Source organism: Larimichthys crocea, chromosome XIII (genome assembly GCF_000972845.2).
Source record: "Larimichthys crocea isolate SSNF chromosome XIII, L_crocea_2.0, whole genome shotgun sequence".
NCBI lineage: Eukaryota > Metazoa > Chordata > Actinopteri > Sciaenidae > Larimichthys > Larimichthys crocea.
Window position 1 is genome coordinate 247,470 of NC_040023.1, and position 22,820 is coordinate 270,289.

The 22,820-nt window shown below is 39.3% G+C and overlaps 3 protein-coding genes across 5 annotated transcripts; 2 read left to right on the forward strand and 1 right to left on the reverse strand.

Annotated features, from left to right (window-relative positions):
* Positions 1–4,142: 4,142 nt before the first annotated feature.
* Positions 4,143–14,004, reverse strand: si:dkey-266f7.9 (1-phosphatidylinositol phosphodiesterase). Of its 3 annotated transcripts, XM_019254810.2 has the most exons (7): positions 13,873–14,004; positions 11,121–12,103; positions 7,563–7,604; positions 7,201–7,320; positions 6,993–7,061; positions 5,368–5,938; positions 4,143–5,085 (listed from the first exon to the last, which is right to left on the reverse strand). In XM_019254810.2, exons 5-7 carry the CDS (start codon positions 7,034–7,036, stop codon positions 4,717–4,719), a joined length of 984 nt encoding a protein of 327 aa, XP_019110355.1. In that variant the 5' UTR covers positions 7,037–7,061; positions 7,201–7,320; positions 7,563–7,604; positions 11,121–12,103; positions 13,873–14,004; the 3' UTR covers positions 4,143–4,716. The 3 variants fall into 3 exon arrangements, with proteins under 3 accessions (XP_019110355.1, XP_019110356.1, XP_027142586.1); XM_019254811.2 differs by lacking the exon at positions 7,201–7,320; XM_027286785.1 differs by lacking the exons at positions 7,201–7,320; positions 11,121–12,103; positions 13,873–14,004 and having other exon boundaries at positions 7,563–7,864.
* On the forward strand, positions 12,086–14,370 carry rpz2 (rapunzel 2). Its single transcript, XM_010741680.3, has 2 exons — positions 12,086–12,179; positions 13,286–14,370. The coding sequence occupies exon 2, from the start codon at positions 13,339–13,341 to the stop codon at positions 14,023–14,025; it is 687 nt and encodes a 228-aa protein (XP_010739982.2). The 5' UTR covers positions 12,086–12,179; positions 13,286–13,338; the 3' UTR covers positions 14,026–14,370.
* A 1,436-nt stretch (positions 14,371–15,806) lies between these two features.
* On the forward strand, positions 15,807–22,410 carry krit1 (KRIT1 ankyrin repeat containing). Its single transcript, XM_010741682.3, has 17 exons — positions 15,807–15,943; positions 16,914–17,083; positions 17,165–17,321; positions 17,518–17,610; positions 17,705–17,834; positions 17,913–18,156; positions 18,268–18,383; positions 18,476–18,619; positions 18,726–18,882; positions 19,327–19,434; positions 19,798–19,954; positions 20,098–20,249; positions 20,366–20,532; positions 20,682–20,769; positions 20,863–21,069; positions 21,848–21,964; positions 22,084–22,410. Exons 2-17 carry the CDS (start codon positions 16,982–16,984, stop codon positions 22,171–22,173), a joined length of 2,229 nt encoding a protein of 742 aa, XP_010739984.1. The 5' UTR covers positions 15,807–15,943; positions 16,914–16,981; the 3' UTR covers positions 22,174–22,410.
* The last annotated feature ends 410 nt before the right edge of the window (positions 22,411–22,820 follow it).

A 22,820-nucleotide genomic window follows, 5' to 3' on the forward strand; every position in this document is an offset into this window, starting at 1 on the left:
CACAATTAAATCATGCAAACAAAATGTCAAACTTTATTATGCATCTTAAGTGATGCAATCAAGAAAACAACAACAATCAAAACAAAGCACCTCTCTTGCACACACTCATAAACAGCATAAAAATACTATAACAATTTGTTCTCCATCTTAGTACTGAATTAATATCTGCTGCCACTAGATTATCTCACAACATATCTTCTATCAGCTCAAGTGTTAACTATTTTTGTTGTCAACAGGAAGCATGTGATGTGACAGTGTTGGACAGAGCTGCCTGAGCACAGCAGCTTGTGTGTTGTAACAGAAAAGCAACATATGACAATGTTGCAAAACTAAGACACCGTTCTTCAAGGCAAGGCAAGTTTATTTGTATAGCACAATTCGTACACAAGGCAATTCATAGTGCTTTACAGAGGCAAGGAAAAACATTTGACATTAAGACAAGCAATAGCAATAGAAATAAAAAAATTAAAAAGAGAAGAAAATTTAATTAAAAACATCAGAATGTCATTTAAGACATCAAATTTGAAAAACAATTTAAAACATTAAACGAATCACTGGATTATGATTAAAAATTAAAGAACTGGAGTGATGTGTTCTGATCTCTTTGTTCTGGTCAAAACTCGAGCTGCTGCGTTCTGAATGAGCTGCAGCTGTTTGATACTTTTTTGGGGGAGTCCAGTCAAAAGACCATTACAGTAGTCAAGTCTACTGGAGATGAAAGCATGGATCAGCTTCTCCTGATCTGTTTGGGACATAAAGCCCTTAACTCTGGATATGTTCTTAAGTTGGTAGAAGGCTGTTTTGGTGACTGATTTTATGTGACTGTTGAAGGTCAGATCTGAGTCTATCGACACGCCAAGGTTTCGGACTTGGTCTTTAGTTTCTAGAGACAGTAACTCAAGGTGTTTACTGACAGCAACCCTCTTCTCTTTATTGCCAAAAACAATGACCTCAGTTTTTTCTTGATTTAACTGAAGAAAATTTTGGTTCATCCAATTTTTGACTTGCTCTACACAGTTACACAATGACTCTATAGGACTGCAGTCATCTGGGGACAGTGCAAGATATATCTGTGTGTCATCTGCATTACTATGATGGTTGACATTAGAATTTTGCAGAATTTGACCCAAAGGCAGCATATATAGGCTGAACAAAAGGGGTCCAAGAACTGACCCCTGAGGAACCCCACATGTCATAGCCACTCGATCTGATTGATTACTTCCAATGGTCACAAAATAACTCCGCTCCTCCAAGTAGGACCTGAACCATTCTAGGACTGTTCCATGGAGTCCTGCCCATGTTTCCAATCAAGCCCATGTGTTCAAGCGCTTACAGGAAAAGTGCAGATAGAAAAGTTTTGAGAGCTGCTGATAAAATTAATTTATACATTTGTCAAAATTCCTGTCAAATCTGTAACTGTAATTTCCTTAGATATTTAAATCACACATCACCAGCAGGGGGTTCGTCACTTATGGCACCATAGGAAGAATTACGGTTGGGTATCAATCTACGTCTTGCCACTATCGTTGTACAGCAGGTCATTGCAGAGAAGGAACAACCGCAGCAGCATGCAAGAACCAAAGAGGCCCACACCACGGTGGTGACAATGAAGGCAAACTGATAGGCTGTCTTCTGGCAGTACCGAGGTCCTTCAGGTGTGTAGTTGGGAGGATATATAGAATAAACCCAGAAATTACCTATAGGGGAACATTTCAAATCAATTTAAAACAGAACAGAACTTAAAGCACCCTAAAAACATTTTCTGAATCAGCTTTTTACTATGAGTGATGGGGTCTCACATGTTGCCACTGATTTAAAGTGGATGGGACTCAGTGAGAAACAAATATTGCTACTCTGTGCACTTTGAGTCATTGAATCAGGATTTGATGATAGTTGGTGGGTAGTTTGGTCACCATCAACCAAATCTGATCAGACTACACCCACGCAGCCCTGAGTTTTTGACTGTTAAACTCGTTAAGCACTTGAACACTTTGTAGGGATAAAAATTCATGGACTTTAAACTACACATTGTACACATTTTTAAATTTAATAGTAACGGAAATACCCACTACTCAAATTTGCATTGTACAACTTGGGTAAATGTACTTGTACTTTCCATCGCTGCCTGATTCTTTGCAAAATTGACGAGATTCATCACGGTATGAACATACATTCATACTGTGTAAGACATTTTCTCCCACCTGCAATGAACCAGCAAAAAGAGAAGAGGTGGAGGATGGCCATGCAGCCGTGGCTCAGGATGCAGGCAAATCCGTCATCCCAGATGCTCTTAGCGTAGGTTAGAGTCAGAGAGCAGATGCTGGACACTCCCAGCACTATTAGGTAGATGGGGATGTAGGGCTGTAATGGACAATGGCCCAAATGTACAGTCCCTGTAATGTAGGTGTCCAGAACCCAGAAATTATTAACATGGGATTATGAAAAAGACAAAACATACTGCTCGATTTAAAAAAATCACAAAAATAATACAAATATTACAATGATGAAACAGAAGACAACCCACCCACACCAATGGCTGCAATCATAACCATCCACCAAATAATATTCAGCACAACTACAAAAAAGAAGAAGGGAGAAGGTCAAGGATCAGTGTAACAGTAAAACATCAAATGAGGCAGACATATAAACTTGACGGAGGAAAGACTTCTAACCAGCTGTTGAAATCAGCACGGCTTTTTGAGGGCTGCGTTCCACATCTGGAGACGGGTTCATATCTGCAGTGAAGATGGTAAGAGTCAAAATTATTCACAGCTATCAACATAAAGAGGAGCTACAGCAGCAGTGTTATACTGTACCTGTCCAGCTCTGAGTGGAGACTCTTTTTCTTCTTCTAGTTTTCACTAATTGAATGTCGAACCATGCACGAGTGTTAGTCTCTTCTTAACAAAGTCTCAACTTGTCACTGTACTTGGTGTTTTGGCAGGATGTTAGGTCATATCATTTCAAGCATTTCAACAGTTGTTTTGCAATGCTCTGTGGGGGAAACACTGAATATCTATTTCCCTTATCTGATCTAACAGTCTGCTTGCATAGTTGGATTAAAGTCACAAACCAATCATATGGTCTATTTCTCCATTTCTCTGGCAAACCACACTTTTCTTAAATTTTGCATTTTGCGATTAATTTGACAAATTAATAGATCTTAATGTGATTGCATGACAAAGCACAAGGGCTCAATGTGTATAATCCAGCACAGAAAAGCCTGTGCATGTGCACTTGGAGTTGCACAAACAGGAAAAAAATATACTATAAGCTCTTATCATTGTGGTAGTAAACACACAGCAGTGCACATGATTATGGTGTGATTATGATTATGGCGTGATTATGATTATGGTGTGATTATGATTATGGTTATGGTACCCAGAAATAAAAAGCAACCTTAAGTTAAAATACAGCTTTTTGCCTAAATACAATTAAAACTCCTTAGACGTATTAGAATTATATGCAATATTCTTTTACTTTGACATGATAGAGGGCTGGAATTTTACAGTGGTTGTTTAGCGACAGTATGGCACCGTTAACACCTTAGATGTAACAAGCAAAAGTGATATAGGGTAAATCCAGAGATGAAGAATTACTGATCAAATCTTCAAAATGGCAGCCATGATGGCCCATTTCTACAAAAACAATTTAGCATATTTTACAATTGAATAAACTTTTACTTTTACCATTGCACCATAATATATTGTAACATTGTCAGACTCTTAATGGACAGTTTTTTGAAAAACACCCAGCCCCAAAGTTCCTGTACTTTTGGAAAGTACTACCTCCACATTCCCAAGCGTTAAAACCATTAAAATACAATAAATCAGTTTTGTACGTTTGGCAAGACTTGAAACAGAATTGTGATAGTGGTAGTGCGTTTGTAACACAAAGGTTTTACACACTTCCCTGTCGAGCAGTTGGCCACCACCTCACCACACACCACAAGCCAAACCAGGATGTCAGTGCCAACATAGCTCAATGGTGAGTGCCTCTGCAGCAGCAGTGCCACCTAAAGACAATGAAACATGAGTGCTGGCTCAAACGTAAGACAAGAAATAACTATCAGCCTGATGGACTGCTGTTCTTTTACACAGGTGAGTGATGTATATTCATAAAACATGTCAAAACAGTGATTAAAATGGTAAAGCAGCAGTTTATTTTCATATGTTACTGTAATGTAAAATTTGTATTACATGCCATGTTTAATCTTAGTAATATTCTCAAAAGTTTTTTAAGTAGAACACTGTGTGCCTTATAGCCTTGTTTGGTTTTACTTAGTAACTTTCACCGTTGTGCTCGGATGTAGCAACAGGTGTCTCATGTATGAAACTGACCTTGACTTTCACAGTGGACTGTGAAAGTAAGGGCTTGTTAGAGCTAAGATAGCATCTGATACATTTCACTTTGACAGTTAGGTGATGCAAGATTAAAAACAAAACCTTTAAGGACCAATTGATTGACTCAAAATCTTTATTTTTGTGTGTTGGTGAGTGCCTTACAGGAAATTTCAGCTACATTGCCATTTCTAATTTATTTTTGTGACATTTTCTTTTGTTCCCAGTATTTTTGGTGAATGACACAATGAAAAGTTTCATCCCAGATATAATTTAAATTACGTTCATCACAGTAAAGTAGTATGATTACACTTTACTATTGAATTCAAGCTACATCTGTAATTGAACTGTTATTGACCGCTCTACTCTTCCCTTCCTAATTTTTGATCATCTTCTTTCTCAGTGAAGAAATGACATGTTTCAAACTTGTCTTGTTAGGTACTGTGTTTAAGGCCTGACTTCTCTTTATGACCTCTTTCATTTGGAAGCCAATGATCGTTTGAATCAACGGAGCAGCAGGGAAGTCCATGCATATGATTCCCAGTCGCTGGTTCAGCTCCGTCTTGGCCCTCAGGTAGTCGTACAGTTGTGGGTTGATGCGCTGAGCGATGGCTCTGGGATACGCAAACACACCAGCTCCGCTGCTGTAGGTGAGAAAGATCTGGGCCTTGTTTCCTGTAGGTGCAGCCTCCAGGTGCTCATAGACACTCTGCCATTTGTCCTCAACATGCAGAAGTGTTGGTACCTACAGAGAACAGCAAATGTTAAAACATTTTTCGTGTTTCGCTTATGATGCAGGCACTCACAGACACACACTTTGGTTCTGTTCACCAGGGGATTGTGATACCCTTTCAAATGTGGGACAGTTTTTGAGTCTAACCCAGCTGACTAGCTGCTGTAGTTGTGACCTTCTTTACACAGTTTATATGATGACAGATTCCTTTCAAATGGTAAAAGACTGCACCACCAGTTTAGACATGCTGGCTGGAGGATGTAATGGTATACTTTATATGTGACATTTTTATACCTTCCAGTCATCGGCTATGTCCAGGGAACCATAGCGCATCCCCAAGTCTGGCCCAGCAAACTCTTGCAGGACGATAAGTTTCCCTCTAGCCTCCGCCATGGTTGGCACGAGCCGGCTGTGCCACAGCAGGTCCCAGTGAGCGTAGCGATGGATGTAGTCTACAACGGCACCGTAGATGTCATATGTCTCACTGAACTCCTCTCTTAGACGCATAAGCACTGTCTCACTGGGATACTCTCGAAGGAAGTCAGCCACACCCTCCAGCACGTGGCCGAAGTGCGCTCTCTGATAAGACACCCCGTGATGGAGGGTGAGGTTTCCCTTGACGTGACGGACACGGATATCTAAGTAGCGGATGCCGGCTTGGAGCTGAGATGCAAGGCTCCAGGTCTGGCACTCAGCATACACACCGCCGTAAAGGGCCATAGTGTTGTGGGTCCCAGGCATGGTGACCTCAGACAGCGGCAGGTCATCAGGGATGGTGGCCATCCAGGATGGGTTGAGGAACTCTGGGGTGGGTGTGTCATCATAGTCAGGTCTCTGAATGGCACCATAATTCAAACCAATGACTCTAAAATATAACAGATTTGTCAGAGGCAGAATCTTTGTAGTAAATGTCTCAGGTTTTCATAGGAGCTTTTTCTTTAACTCTAAGTAGCTGCATGGTTTGAATTATCTGTTGGATTTTTTAATCATTATGGGTAAAAAATAAAAGAATAATGTGATGGATGGAAATAAAAATAAATACATTTGTACTCAGACTGTTATTATTAATGTGAGACATGCTTGACTCTACCTGCCAGTAAAAGTAATAATTATTTTAAGTCCATTATTCCCCCTGAAAACAATCTTTCTAGGTTATTTTTTATCATTTTGTTCAACTTAGATGTGTGTCTTTTTTTTTTTTTTTTTTTTTAGATATTTATATGTGGATTTACTTTATATGTATCTGTTGTGGAGAAATTGTTGAAGTCAAAGGTCAATGGTGAGGTCAGGAAGGAAGAAAGTGTTCAGGAGCCTCTGATGTCTTACGTATTATTTATTGACGCTTGGCCAAGTAGAATTAGAGACACTCTCAAAGTTCATCAGAAGTGCCTGAGTCGGTCTCACATTCTGACGAACTCGTAATGGTGGATAAACTTTAAACCCAACGATCACATCCCAAATACTACACGGCCAGAATTAGTCAAAGAAAATGTTTTTACCCTTGGAGGTGTTATTGTCAGCATATTCTAGTCTGGAGATGCAGATTGGAACGTCAACAACAGGCTATTATGTCTATGAAGGCAGCAATAGGTCTCTTCGACCCTGGCCACCACAGTGTTGAGATATAGTGGCATCTAGTCAAAGACAAACAATTAATACTACTGAGGACCTCAAGGCCCACACGTGACTATGTGTAGCCTAAGGATAGAAAATTCCATAACAGTATCTATTAATGTATTTCACATATAGTCTTTAAATCTTATAACCTTTGGTTAATTTAGCTTTCTCAGTAACAGTGTTGTTTCTTCTTTCTCCTATTCGTTGTGTGTTTAAATAAAGTTTACTCAAATTCAACTGTATTGAAACCTAAAATAGTTAGGATAACACACTAAATATTTGTTAGAAAAAGTTTTACTCACCCTGCTAGCAGTATCAGCTCAATTAATATCTTCATCTTCTTCATGTCTGATTAGTTCTTATGACAGGATCTATGAAGGCAAGAAAAATACAACTGAGGTCGGAATTTAGTTCAATGTAAAGTGAATAAATGGCTAATCAGCCAGTGCAAATATATATAAATCTATATCAATAAACTTGACAGCAATAAGAGCAATAATCAAAACATACTGTACATCTGTTCCTGGTAATGCCGTTGGTTTCTGGGTATTTATGCCATGAGGGTAGCTGTGTCGTCTCTCTCATTTTGTCATGGCTGACAAAAGACCTGCTGCACCTCAAAAGTCAGTGCTAATAAAAAGTGCAGATACACTTAATTTGAGAGTTCCTGGATTACTGCCTGTGAATATTCATATTCACTTTGTACTGGCGCTAAAATAACTTCATAGCATTCAACCAGCAAACAGTGGAACAATACCCCACCAGACCATTTCAATGGCAGGCTTAAACCTTTCTAATCCCAAAACCAAACCATCCACTGCTGCTGTGCCAAACCTGCTGATGTGCTGCTCTCGTCCACTCCGGGTACATACCTGAAACCAGAAGGTGTTCGGTCCTCAGTCGAGTCCGGGTGACTGGGGACAGAGAGAGGGAGAGGGAGAGAGAGAGAGAGAGAGAGAAGAGTGGTTGGGCCAGAGGCAAAATGACAGAGTCAGTGTGTCGACCTGGGATGTTATTGTGGGAAATACCATAGAGGAGCAGCTGAGCTCTATGTTACAGATAAGGGGTGTGAATAGAGGGGTGTGTTTGTGTGTGAGGGGTATGTTTCTCATTACGTCCATCACTGACTTTGGCTCAGAAACAGACACAACTGATTTTAAAATAAAGAATTTGAACCCAGTCAGTAGAACAACTTTATAATCACTCAGAAGTCATTGGTTTTTGTCAGTGTATCAACTACAGGTACAAGTTTTCCCATAGAGTTTTTCAGTTAGTTAGTGAAAGCTCCAAAAATAGGCCTAATGTTGATAAAACAAAAGTAAGAATTTCAATGGAAAATGAAGCAGAGAAGCAAATATTTCTGTACATATACAACAGGCTTTTTAGGAATAAATGACTGAAGTATATGTGTACAGAATTGTGTATTATTTGAGTTTTTGTTTGATCAACAATAACAGAAACGCTTAACAATGAAAATATATCAAATGATGGGTATCTTATATTTTGTCTTGAAGTTTAAATAAAGATTCTAGTCACAATACAGCATACAACACAAACAAGGCGTGCAAAATGGTTGTGCGTTGGTTTTAAGATGCTACTGATTACTTTTAAAGCCCTGAGAAGCCTTGCCCCAAGTTATTTAGTTGAACTTTTAGTGCCCTACATTCCCATCCCAGATGCATCATTCCTGGTTGTCCCACGGTCCAAATATATGCAGAAAGGTGGCCGAGCCTTTGCAGTTTGGGCTCCAAAACTGTGGAATGACCTGCCTGAGGAAATCAAGGATTTTAAAAACACATTTTTATAAAAGGGCCTGTAGCTGAAGTCACAATTTGTTACATTTTTTATTGATTTATTGTTTTTAACCTTTTGTTACTGTTTTGTGGTTGTTATTGTGTTCTGTTTTTTGTAAAACATTTTGTATTATTTGTATTATTATTATCATCATCAATATTATGTTTTTTTATTTTTTATTTTTATTGTTATTATTATTATTTGTTGATTGCAAGGAATTTGAAGTTTGACTTGAACAATTAAATCCAGCAAAGTCATCCTGACTCTGTTGCTTTTCAGACAAAAGACAATAAACAGACAAAGGTGTGAAACTAGATCACAGTGATCAACTTGCACTTCAGTTGGACTCAGCCGCTCTCCAGACATTTGTCTTCTTCCAGGCTAGATGTTGCAAGCTGATCAGTGTGCTCCAGCTCCTCTTCTTTCTCAGGTTAAAATCCGGTAAGTAATACCAACCTCAACAATGTACCAAACTTACTATTGGCCTTATTTCATTTTGACAGTTTGTGATTTTGAGTGGTTTCTACATTCATGTTATTTTGATACATTAAACAATTTGCACAATAAAGTACTGCATTAACTCACACAGTGGTATCATAGCAAATATGCACAAATGTGTCATTAACAGTTAAATCATATATTTTGTGTAAGCAGATTGATGGATGAATGTGTGTGTGTATATATATATATATATATATATAGATACAGATATATATAGATATATAATATATATAGATATATATCTATAATCTAATATATCAAACGATATTTAAAATTGTCTCAAAATATTCAGAATGTATTGCAAAATGTGAAAGTGTACCTAATCTCAGAGTTCCTCTACTGAATCAGTGACATAATTATGACAAATATGCTTGAAATTAATATTTTTGGACAAGCACCCCACCAAATAGTTCATTTCACAGGACACAAGCTGAATGGGTGTGAGGTCCTGTGTTCCAAAGGGTCAGGGAGAGTGCATCTGGCAGTGTGTGTGTATAGTACATGGAAAAGTCTGCAGATGTTTTCCAGATTCGTCTCCTATCACCACGTGGGAAGTCAAATATTACATAACAGACTTGTCCTTGTCCTGCTGAATAATATTTGGTTAGCTGTTTATACAGATTTTACACCCAGAGCGCAAAGAACAGAAATTCCTTCAGCTTTATCAAATAGTGAGGCCAGGTGAATCCAGGTGACTAGAAACTAACAGCACTGTCTTTGACTTTTACCAGAGCTATGCAAACACTTGAGAATTCTATAAAATAGATAAAAAAATAAATGGAAAAATGTGTTTCTGTATGTGTTTCAAGACAGTCTTACATTAGAAACAATCCTGCTGTAAACCTGTACCAACAAACTGTTGGACAATCAATTTAGTCAAAATCAATTTGACATTAATTAATTTGATTATTATTTGTTTGTATGTATGTATGGTATTTTGATGTAAAGGGCTTGGTGTGCAGAGGGATCTGAGGAGGAAGTAGAGTAGGTTGCAGGAGCATGTGCTGATATGTGTCACATAGTAATTCCTTAAACCATCACCAGATAGCACCAAAGTGATTTTCAAATTCTGGCTTTGCGTAACTGTGACGGTCTGCCCCCCTGTAAGCTTATTGGCTGTGTGACTTCCCATGGTGGAGGTTGGGACCGGTCGTGGGGCCAATTTGCCTCACCTGTGGGTGCATGGGGAACCAGAGATTTAAGGACCCTTAACATTACATTTCATATATACTTTTGGTTTGTTTTTATTTAAGTTTACCATATCCAGTTAAAATGATTTTTTAATTAACTTTGATTCATTTTTTTCATGTGGGGACTGGTTTGTGACAGTAACATTATGTAACTACTGTAAAACCATGCTGATGTCACAGTGACTTGTAATAGTGTCTTTGTCATTTGTACATCTGCACTCTGTAACTTTGTATTACAGCACTGTCACACACCAGCAAAAATTTCACTGATTTTGGTGAAACCGATCATATTTTGTGAATAAACTATTTCCTGTTTTTCTTATGATATCCTCTAGATGCTTTGCTTCAGTTCTCTGCAATGTACTTGAGTTTGGTCTTGGAATTGACCGCATTTTTACACATGATCACTAAATAGCCTTTGCTTGGTCTCTTTTATTTGTTAGCATCTTTACTGTAATTGGACACACACCTTTCCAGAAAAACTTGTACTTCTCTCGGCATTGTTCAGTAGCTTTTGCAAGTTTCACTTGCTAAAGGAATGTGGGACTTTGGGGGAGCTTACATTGCACTGTAATACTTACTATAGCAATAACAAAAAAATTCTCCATCAGAATTATATTCTGGCATTTCAGGGAAGATTTCTTTTGGAGGTGTCAGTATTTCTGAAATCCTGGCTATGGCCCTGATTACTATATTTATCTATACACGGTGGCCACAAGCTTATTCGGTCTTTTGACATAAATTCTGTAGACCATCTTCATTGGAACATTACCTTTCATGGCATGATGTTGACATTTGAGTGACCGAGCAAGAAGCCACCAGACGAGGGTGAATTTGGGACTGACCTTTAGTTGTTGGCATAACATTAAATGTCTGTAAACATTGTTAAAAGTATGTAAACATGGATGATAGCGATCAGATATTTCAATCAGCAGGGCGACAAACCTAGTGATGTTCTTGAGATCGGTCTTTGCCTTGAGGCCCGTCTCAGGACCACTTCCTGTCTGCTCTCACATTCATTCCAAAAAAGTGAATGCAGGAGATGGAGAAGAGGCTGAAGGCTTCCTGGTAAGAGGACACACACACACACACACACACACACACACACACACACACACACACACACACACACACCCTTCCAGAAAAACCTGTACCCCTCCTGGCATTGACCTCATTACTTGGAGTTAGATGTTTCAATCAATGGGCTGACAACCCAGTGATGTACTTGTGATCGGTCTCAGCCTTGAGGCCGGTCTCAAGATCACTTTTTGAAGGTCTTGTCTTAGAATTGACCACATATTTACACACGATCTCTAGACAGCCTTTGCATTGTCTCATTTATGTGATAACAACATCTTTGTGATTGGATGCAAAACCTCTGGCTACAAATGCAACCGATACACAGACCCTACCAAAAAAACTTGTGCCCCTCTGGGCGTTGGCCTCAGCATAACTTTGGCAAGTTTCACTTACTAAAGGAATGTCTTTGTGGATTTTAATGATCTACAGGGGAGCCTACATTGCACTATAATACTAACTACAGCAATTACAAAACTAAAAAATAATTTATCCATCAGAATTATATTCTGGCATTCTGGCATGTAGAGTCAGCCCTGCTGTTTTCATAAGGCACGTTTGAAATGTCATTTTAATAAAGTCAGTTTCAGTGATACTGTTCCGTCTGTATACTAATAAATTCAATGGTATCTGGTCACCCATACTGGTTCGGTTGGTGTGGAGGCCTTCAATTAAAACAACACAATGAAAAGGATACTCATATCATTCACTGTTGGCGCAGCCTGTGGTTGAAGCTTGCAGCTGCAGTGCATCTGGGAGAAACTCCCCTCATCCAATCAGCACAGGGCATGCATGAGTCACTTCCTCGTGTTTGCTCCCTTATTTGGCAGGAAGGGGTGGTCCTCATTTGACTACAGGGAGGAAAATGGTGGAGAGGAAAGTCAGACGGCTTCAGTAGACAGAGGGATAGAAACCGTTTCATCTCTGGTGAGTAAACATCTGTTATCTCAGTGGCTTGTAATCTATAGTCTAACAATGTTTAATCTCTGGGTGATAGCTGAGTCATTGAAATGAATGAAAAAAATGGTTGATTCATGTTTGTGTGTAGCTGGGAATCAGGAAATGAGAGAAACAGGCTTGAAAACAAACAAAGCAAAACATCCTGAGGTAAAGTTAAAGGTGCCAAACTGCCTCTGGAAGTCATCTGAATTATTAAAGATGACATAAGAAAGGTCAAAACCTGGATCCACTTGTTTATTTCCAGTCTTTCTTGTGTTACTACAAAGACACACCCACTGTTGTCCCTAAGTTATTTTTCCAGCAGGACAACATTGACAAGGATGATTAATACCAAAACTATTAGAAATATGCATATAGTTGGATTTGGATCTGTGGTCTTGGAAACTACTATACTTACTACCTAAGTATATGTCTGATATGTCATCTGTAATACGGCACTTATTATAATTATTATATACTTATTATAATAGGGCTACTTGTTTGATGATCAAACAATCATTTGAATCATTTTTTAATCTAAAAAGGCAAAAAATGAAGTACTTCCATCATCTCAGGTGTGAATATTTGTTGGTTTCTATGATATTAAGCTAAATATCTGTAGGTTTCAGGCTGCAGTTTGGACAAATTAAGCTATTCTAATATGTAAACTTAGGTTTTTGGAAAATTGGGATGGGCATTTTTCAGTATTTTTGGACTATTTTCTAATTAACTGTAAAAAAAAGAATGGTAAGATTAATAAATAATGAATATATACATTACTTCCAGCTCTAGTTTCCTCCTCCCCTCACAAGTTTTGTGTATCACTGTAGACAACACGAGCCCTCATTATGACCTGTTGCTAGTAATGTTAGAGTGTAAGAGGACACCTTTTACAATATGACATATGTGCAGCAGCTGGTAGTACCAGCAGTGTTAGCCATGAGCTTAATACTTAGGGTAGTGCAAGCAGTAATATTAAGAACCTGTGTGACTAGTTAAAGCTCTTAGACTGCAGTCAGAACATAATATGCAGAGAATGGACATTGTTTTAAAGAAGATTTGGTGTTTTTTTTTTTTTTTTTAAATCTCTTCAGCCTCCAAACTCACTTTGTGTGAAAATCATCGTGGCAGAAGAAAAGCAACAGTGATGGCTGATGCAGAAAAGATCAAGAAAACTGCAGCCAAGGCATTGTGCTGCGTGGAAAAGGTGACTTCCTTTGCTTCCTCCTTCGACCCCATCTTTGGCATAGTCTCCTCTCTGGTTGCGGTGGCTCGTAAAGGCCTGGTTGAAGATGAGGGCCATGTTTTAGACAAGGACTTCCAGGCGATCAACACCAAACTGGAGAGCATCTCCCAAAAGAATCACCAATGCCTGAAGAAGATCCGCATTGACGAGGTGAATGAAACCTATGGCAAGTATGAAGAGTACATCAAGCACCAGTATGCTGCCTTCAACAGCATGGTGGCGCATGTGAAGAAAGATCCAGACAACACCAAAAACTACATGGAGACCTTTGAGAAGATTTATGAGAAAGACAAAGGTGAACTAAGCCTGGATGTGTACTACCGTGGTGTGATGGGTACCAATTTGCTGTTTGGAAGAACCTTGCTGAAGGTGTACTTGGATAACTGCGAGGGTGACCGTGAAATTATGGAGCGCCGCTGTTCACACATCGCTCACCTGTTCCACATGGGCCTCATCGCCCTCATGGGCTACACAGCTGTTACAGAGGATGACGAAGACGAAGTGCGAGATAAGTGGGTCAAGAGGGTGGAGGACATCCAATGGAAGATGCAAGAGGTGCTCAGTCAGTGCAAAGACAAGTCGTCCTAAACATGGTGCAGCAGAGAGGAGGTCTTCTGGGTTTTTTGGCAACAACACTGGGAACAGCTCTCAGCTGTGGACCAATGGAAAAAGAAATGTCATAATATATATAAATATATACATATACATATCTATATATGTATAAATAAATAAAACCAAAGCAATGTTTTCATTTGTGCGCTTAGGCTGCACCTGATATACTAAGTGCAGAATTTTAGTTGTTGTATTGTATTGCAGCATTGTCTGTTATTTTATGTTTGAAAGAGACCACTATATGCTTTGTGTTACAGTATGTCCAGATATGCTGAAGTTTTATACAATCTCTTCAATTAAAATATACAAATTATTAGTTCATCAAGTTGTATATTTGTGCCAATTCAATTCATCCACACAAACCAACAATAGAAGAAACGAACAAAGCTGTCTATAGCACTGAATTCAAAATGGTTTAATATTTTTTATCCACACAACTGACTAGAAAAAAAAGTGAATACTTGTGTTGATTACACCCAACACTAAATGACACCAGAAAAACAATAAACTTGAACACATAAAAACCTGATGTTGAACTATTCTAATCCATTCAAACAGTGACATGATCACACCAGGGGCAAGGGTCAAGGCAAAGGATATCAGGTTCAATCACTTCTCCTCAGTGAGAGGCCATATATGCTGCCTTCCTCCTTTCCGTTTAGCGTTGACCCCATCTGTGTTGTATGTGTTTCAGCGTAAACCACATATAAACTCTACAGACAAAGACATTAAAATGAAACTGCTGAAACTCATCTAGTCAATTAGTTGCTTGACTAATTAAATTAGTCAAGCAACCAAAGAGTAACTGTTTAATATTTCCAAGTAATTTTTCAGTAAAAATACCAAATGTTATCCGATTGAAGCTTCTGAAATATGAAGATTTAATTTGTTTCTTTTACATTACAGCATTAGGGCTTATTGACAGTTTTCAAGACATCAACTTACATTATGGGAAATTGTAATTGCCCTTTTTTCCCATTGTAATTCACAGTATTTCATGATCTAAATAATCAGTGGTACAAGAACTGCATTTATATAGTGCTGGTCTCAGAAAAGCAGAAGATTGATACAAGTCACTGATTAGCTTAGCTTAGCATAACAACTGCAAACAGAGGGAAACAACTATCCTGGCTCTCTCCAGAAGTAATAAAATATTCTTATGAATACCTCTAAGGCGAACTAGTTCGTTTATATCTTGTTTCTTAAGTCTGTACAAAAACTGAAGTGTAAAAATGACAATTCATCATTTTATTAGGCCTTATGACTATTTCTTGTTTAGTGACTTCCTGTTGTTTCCCCTGGTTGCCTGGCAACTGTTACCAGCCGAGAAGTAGCTGTTAGCATAACCCCTTAAAAGAACTTTTTACACTTTAGTTGTTGATTTAAAAAGAGATATAATATATTAATTACATTATGGACAGATAATGCCACCGGTGAACAGACCCAAGTTAGCATGTTTCCCCTTTTTTCAGTATTTACTAGCCACCTGCTAACTGTAGCTAATCAATGAGTGTTCTAATATGGCTGTAATGTCACTATAATTATATCTGTATCTACTTTAAGGGAATCTATCAAGTAGGTAGTTATACAGTTAAATAATGTAGCTGCAGTGGCAGGCTATCACTCTCTGCTGCCGCACTGAGTCCCCCTCGCCGCCAGAGTCCTCTGTTGTTCAGCCGGAGCTGCTGTGATGAGACGTAACGCGACTCCTCTGTTTGTGCAGACCTGCCCAAGTTACAGGCCTGCTGCTGCTTCAACCTACATATCTTGCCCTGGAAATTTACCTGGGGCGGCCTCCCTGCTGCGGACCGTTTCATTTGACAAAGTGAAACTCCTTGAGAAGTGATAAACGCTGCCGCCGGTGTGTCTGGGGGGAAAAGTCAGGTCGCTTTCGGTAAGTTTCATCTGTTTAACGAGCGGAAAAGCGGTGATGGTGAGTGTAGCATCCCGGCTACGGCTGCTGATTCAGTTCAAAAAGTTCATCTTGGTTTTTGTGGACACTTGTATACATATATATATGAACACTGGTGGGATCGAGCAGCACGGGCTGTAGTCTAAAATGTAATCTAAAGTAACGCTGTGTTATATATAATAAGTGTCTGAAGACACAGTGTTTGGTTTCCGGGGCGGCACCCTCCTGTGAACTCAACAAGTTGATTCGTGAACTCAGTGTTCTTCATGTTTGACACTTGGACTCTGTTTGGTTTTGTTTTCTGTTTTGCTTTGTTCATTTCTGTACAACTCATGGACATGAAGAGTGGGTGAAGCCTGTGCTATATTGCAGATCATCTGTGAAATGCATTATTAGAATATGTTCATAACGCATATTAAAACCGCTGTAAACGCCTGCATGAAAAGTTGAAAACGCAATGTATTGTATATCTGTCTATTATAACTATATCCCTCAAACATTGTCTTAAAAGTAATAATTGACCCATCTAATGTGAGATTTCTATGAGAGGTCACCTATTTAGTCAACACTAAGTCCTAGTTTAGAACAGCAATCAGCAATGAATCATTACTGATTATTCTAATGATCATTTTCCTAATTAATAAACACATATTTGAGTCTATAAAATGTCAATAGTCCAATCTTGCCATCACCAAAGGCAGAGAAAAGCAGCAAAATTGTCACATTTAAGAAGCCGAAACTACTGAAAGTTTGGCATTTTTTCTTGAAATATGACTGATCAGTTATCAGAATGACTTCAGATAAATTGTATACAGAAAAGGCATTACTACTATTTTGTTAGTAATGATTTTTGTCACAATAGCCCAGCTTCGACTTGATGTAAACAAGCTGGATATCAGTCTCATCAGCATGAAGTAACTTATCTCAACAGTCCTCTGATCTTGTGTTTCAGGGATGCCTCTCCACAGCATTTGGCCCTTGCGTATAATGTTTTGTCAGGACTGAGAAAAAGTCAGCAGCATGGGCAACGAGGACAGCCTCGAGGATGCATTTGTTGCTGTCATTCGCCCAAAGAGTCAAGTCAGCCTGAGCTCAAAGGAGTACAGAGCCAAAGCCTATGAGGTAAATGTGCTGACAGCAGATTGCCAATCACATCTGATTCAAGCCCAGTTTTTAACGATGTTCCCTCTGCTTCCTGTAAAGATCCTGCTGATTGAAGTGCCTCTGGAGGGAAAGGAGAAGAAAAGGAAGAAAGTTCTCCTCGCAACGAAGATCCAAGCAGGAGGGGACAAATCCAAATCCATATTGGATTATGTTGACGAAACAATCAGACCCATATCCAATAACCAAGGCTTTATAGGTGAGTGTGAGACATTCACACATTTCTCTTATGAATGAATGAAGTTCAAGACATACATATAGTATCATCACTTCTGACTCTCAGTGAAGACAGTGGCTCACAGTGGCTACTTTTGTTTTCCCTGCAGATTTATCTTGAGGTGTCTCTGATCTCTCAGATTGGGACCCACTGATCTAAACACAATTTTGGGTTTCAGGAAAGCGTGTGGTGCATATGAAGAAATTCCCCTTTGATGGAGACAATGACGGGAAAGAGGTCTCGCTTTTTGTTGTGCCAGTCAGTGTTAAAGGTGAGCAAAATTCACATTATCTGTCTCACTAAATTGATGCCTCAGTTATTGGTAAAAATGTAGATACTGTATATTAAAAAATCATTCTGAACAGACAACAGCAAGCCTGTCTACAGCGCTGGGAGCCCGAGCTTCTACTGCTTCCAGGACATTATGCGGGTGTGCAGTGAGACCAGCGCTCACTTTTGCCCCATCACCTCCAAGATGCTTCTGGCCTTAGACAAGTGAGCATACATTTGAAATTGTCGTGTTCTTGGATGAGGGTGAATCGAGCTGTAACTTTGTCTCATTTACCTCCACAGATGGTTAGCAGAGCAGCACACCGTGCCTCACGCCATCCCCGCTTTGTTCAGACCGGCACCCGTGGAGCGGGTGAAGACCAACGTCAGCAACCCGGCCTACAGCAGCGAGGGCAAACTGAGTGACGAGGGTCTGCACATGGGCTACACTGCTCTGGAGATCAAGAGCAAGATGATGTCACTGGAGAAGGCTGACATGTGCATCCTCAACCCGCTTTATGGCTCTGATCTGCAGTACACCAACAGGGTGAGTAAACTGTTTTTTGCACCACCAGAGGATGAACATAATTGATGTATGATAGATTGGTTATCTAACCCTTCCTTTATTCTTCTCGCCCATTTGGTCTTCTGTTTGTAGGTGGACAAAGTAATCATAAACCCATACTTTGGGCTCGGAGCTCCCGACTACTCCAAGATCCAGATACCTAAGAGGGAGAAGTGGCAACATGGTCCTAACTGTGTAGCAGAAGACAAGTGAGGAATTTTTATTCATCTCTCTATCTTATTCACACAATCTAATAAAGACAGAAATGACTTAAAAATTATATCAACTGAACTCTCTGTAGGGAGCGTCAGTGGGTCGACGACTTCCCCCTTCACCGCAGTGCCTGCGAAGGAGACACAGAGCTGCTCTCTAAGCTTCTGGACAGCGGTTTCTCAGTCACGCAGCTGGACAGCGACCACTGGGCCCCCATTCACTATGCCTGCTGGTGAGTCTGACGCTCATCTCACAAAGTCTAAAGTATCCAGAAATTCTCGTTTTTTGTTAGTCTTATGAATAATGACTTGTGGTTACTTTTGTTTGGTTCCATTCAGGCACGGTAAAGTTGAGGCGACTAAGCTGTTACTGGAGAAAGGTAACGGTAATCCAAACTTGCTGAACGGCCAGCTCAGCTCCCCTCTGCACTTTGCAGCCAGAGGAGGTCACGCAGAGATAGTGCAACTGTTGCTGCAGCACCCAGAGATTGACCGGGTATGAAAATGTGACCATTTAACATATATTTGGCACTACGTTCACTACTCTTAGTTTTCTACTCGCAACAATGTAGAAACTTTTTGATTTGTAGTGTCAGTAAAATGTCAAAAATGCAGTGAGGTAAGTAAGTAGTAAAAGTTAACATAAAACATTAAAATTAAAGGAAAATATAGAGCTGTTTTAATGAACTTCTTTTTTGTTATTTGCTTAAATGTAATCTAAATGTTCTGTTTTCAGTAATGCACATGCAAAAAGTGTTTACCGTTAACAAATGAATTATGTATTGTTCATTACACTGAAAAAGAAATTTGACTTCCGGAGTGACTCCTTTATTTTAGACGAAGCACTTATGTATTATGATGCTCTGTATCACGTTTCACACTTCAGTGTTAGCCGTAGACAATAGCCATTAAATATTAATACAGACTTTCCCACCAACAGCACATAGAAGACCAGCAGAAGAGATCTCCTCTGCAAGTGTGTGAGGAGAACAAACAGAACGAATGGGAGGAGACGGTGAAGCTTCTGCAGCAAGCCAACAGCAAACCTGTGAGTCACACATATGACTCTCAAAACATCATTTGAGAAAGTCACCTTGGGCTTTGTGAAACAGTGATCGACATGTTTCCCTATTTTCTGACATTTCATGGACCAAACAACTAATTAATTAATGGAAAAAATGGGTCTATGTGGGGAAAAATAGTATCAATACAATACAAGTGCTAGAGGGGTAGATAAGAAATGTGACATTTGTTTTGAATTTTCTGTAGCAGTTAAGTTTGCAGGTCACTAGATGGTGCTGTCTCCTCAGGTATAGCCCAATGTGTCCTGCAGATTGCTTTTAATTCTTACAACTAAGGGACTATGTTGTTTCACTTGGTTTTCTTCATTGTACATATGTGTGTTCCCCAGTATGAGAAAGTGCGAATCTACCGCATGGACGGCTCATATCGCTCCGTGGAGCTCAAGCACGGCAACAACACGACGGTGCAGCAGATCATGGAAGGCATGCGTCTTTCGCAGGAGACCCAGCAGTACTTCACCATCTGGATCTGCTCCGAGAACCTCCGTGAGTTCACTCATAACACACAAACGTGCTGAAGTTGCTCTTGAATTCATCCTGTTGCTGTATAACTAACTGATCAACACCATGACTTGCTCGGGCAACCTCAGAGATATTTTATCATTGCATAACATTGGTTTTCATTTTAGATCTGCAGCTGAAACCATACCACAAGCCCCTGCAGCATCTGCGGATCTGGACAGAGATTGTGGCGGACCTGACGGTGCTGGATCCTCAAAGAGAAACCCCTCAGCTCTTCCTTCGCAGGGACGTCCGACTGCCTCTGGAAATTGAGAAAAAGGTTGCTCACTCTTATACAAGAAGCTACCAGTTTATAGTGTAAATGTTAGAAACATAAAAACATCAGACAGACAGTTTGACTGGAAATATGAGATGGTGCGTACTGTTTTGTTCCAGGTAGAGGACCCTCTGGCCATCCTCATTCTGTTCGACGAGGCCCGTCACTGCCTCCTGAAAGGCTTCTTTCCCGCTCCAGACAGCAAGCTGATCACATTAGCCAGCTTCCTCCTGCAGATCATCTATGGCAGCTATGAGAGCAAGAAGCATAAGCAAGGATTCCTCAAGTAAAATACTTTTTAAAGTCATATTTACATAAACATATGAACACGAAATTTTGTTTAAAGCTTTGTTTTGTGCAGTAGAGAGATGTCTTGAATTCTTCTTGAGTTGATATGTGAAGTAAAAAGCAGCACTTATATTTTATTTCCAACAGTGAGGAAAACCTGAAATCAATTGTGCCGATATCCAAGGTGAAAAGCAAAGCGTACCACTGGACCAACAGGATTCTGCACGAATACAAAGTATAAAGTTTTAACTGTAAAAATTCCTCTCGGTCTTTAAATAAAATCCGTCTGCCGACTCGATTGACAGGCTTTCCTCTCCCTCTCTGTCAGGCCCTGAGCACCAGCGAGGGGGTGAGTAAAGAGATGCACCACCTACAGCGACTCTTCCTGCAGAACTGCTGGGACATCCCGACCTACGGGGCGGCCTTCTTCACTGGCCAAGTCTACACCAAGGCCAGTGCCAGCAACCACAAAGTCATCCGCGTCTACGTTGGGGTCAACACGAAGGGGCTGCACCTCATGAATATGGAGACAAAGGTATCAAATATGACGTAAAGCCTTGTGGGCTTAATTTTAACATGTAAACACCTAAGGGCTCCTCACCCTCATATATCCAGATTTCATTGTAGTTTCTATATATATCCTATTGTAGAAAAATGTAGAAGTTCATGGGGTAATTATTCAATTATTCAAGAACCAGAACTCCTTTGGTAGAAAAGTACTAATTCTGATCCACACTTCAGTTCCTAATATTTTCCATTTGGAGCAACGATTGCAGAGTTTTTCAAATGTTAATTTTACCTACACCTATCTATCTATCTCCATGTCATATTTTAGTTCACAACCAATCACTGATGTATGCGCACACTACGTGAATGAACGTGAGGATGTATCAGGCTGATAGCGAAACAAAATATTTAAGGAAATACAAAACGTATTTTAAATTACATTTCAGCGACTTTCTTTTCTAGTTTAAATGAATTCAAACTGTAATTTGTAGATGATTTGATGTGTTTTAGAAAAAAATGATTTTAATAAAATATTTCAGAGATTTCTCCAAGTACCACTACTGGAAGGTTGCTCATAGAAAATTTCCATTTTTATTATTTAGCGTGAACTTTATAACTTCATAAAGCTTCAGTAAAGAGTTAAGCTGATGCTGACACATACAACACTTTCCTGCTTGGAATATAACAACCTTAGTTTATTAAGAATAATGCATATGGGTTTTTCTTCTTTGTTTGTCCAACATTTGGTGTTCTCTCTCTTTTGTGCATGTTCAGTGTGATAACTAGTTAAACCTCTGCACTCCCAGGTCCTTCTCATCAGTTTAGAGTACGGCACATTCATGTGGCAGCTTGGACATGCTGATCAGTACTTCCAGATACACAGTGGTGACAATAAAATGAACTTCATTGTGCACACAAAACAGGTAAGTGCTTTGTTTTTAAAATAATTTAAGCTTGTGAATGATGTCTAAAGTGTAAGGACAGCTGCTCGAAATGAATATTGTCAAGTTAAAATATGAAAACTCTTATTATTTCCTCACAGGCTGGCCTTATTGTGAAGCTTTTGATGAAGTTGAGTGGACAGATGACTCCAAATGATAAAAGCGTAACGGACAAATATGCCTACGGCTGAAACGCTGTTGAAGAAACCACAGCTGCCAAAGATCCCAGTGCAGGTTCTTCTTACTCTCATTTGACTACAATAACTCTGGATGAAGAGCAAAGTCGGCCTCTCCACAGACGCCTCATTTTGTATATTGGGCTTACAGTAACTTTCACACCTTTGCATTGTGTATTTTGACGAGTCATATACTTTGATTGCATGTAAATATGTTTATTTAATGTTTTAATAAACTGATTGATGTATGAATGAGGATGTGTTGGTAGTCCATCTTGAAAACGTATCCACATTATATTTTATGAACATTGAATTAAATATGTTATTTTACAGTGACTGATAATGATACTGACTGATACTGTTTATTAGTTAATGGTAGGGTTCATGTTAGAAATAGACTGAGTATGTTGCATTTTAATGGTATTAAAAGTTGATAATCTTGAAGTAAGATCCTATAGAAATACATTAATGATCTTGTAGCACTGCCCTGAAAACTATCTTGTGTGTGTAGTAAGCAATTTAGTAGAAAATGCTGTTGAAAATGTTATGTGGGTCATACAGCTTGTTCGGACTATATATATCAGCTTTTGAAGCATTGTTGGCTTTATATAGTATTTTTATATAGTCTATTTTATAGACATGAAACATACTTAAATTTGTGG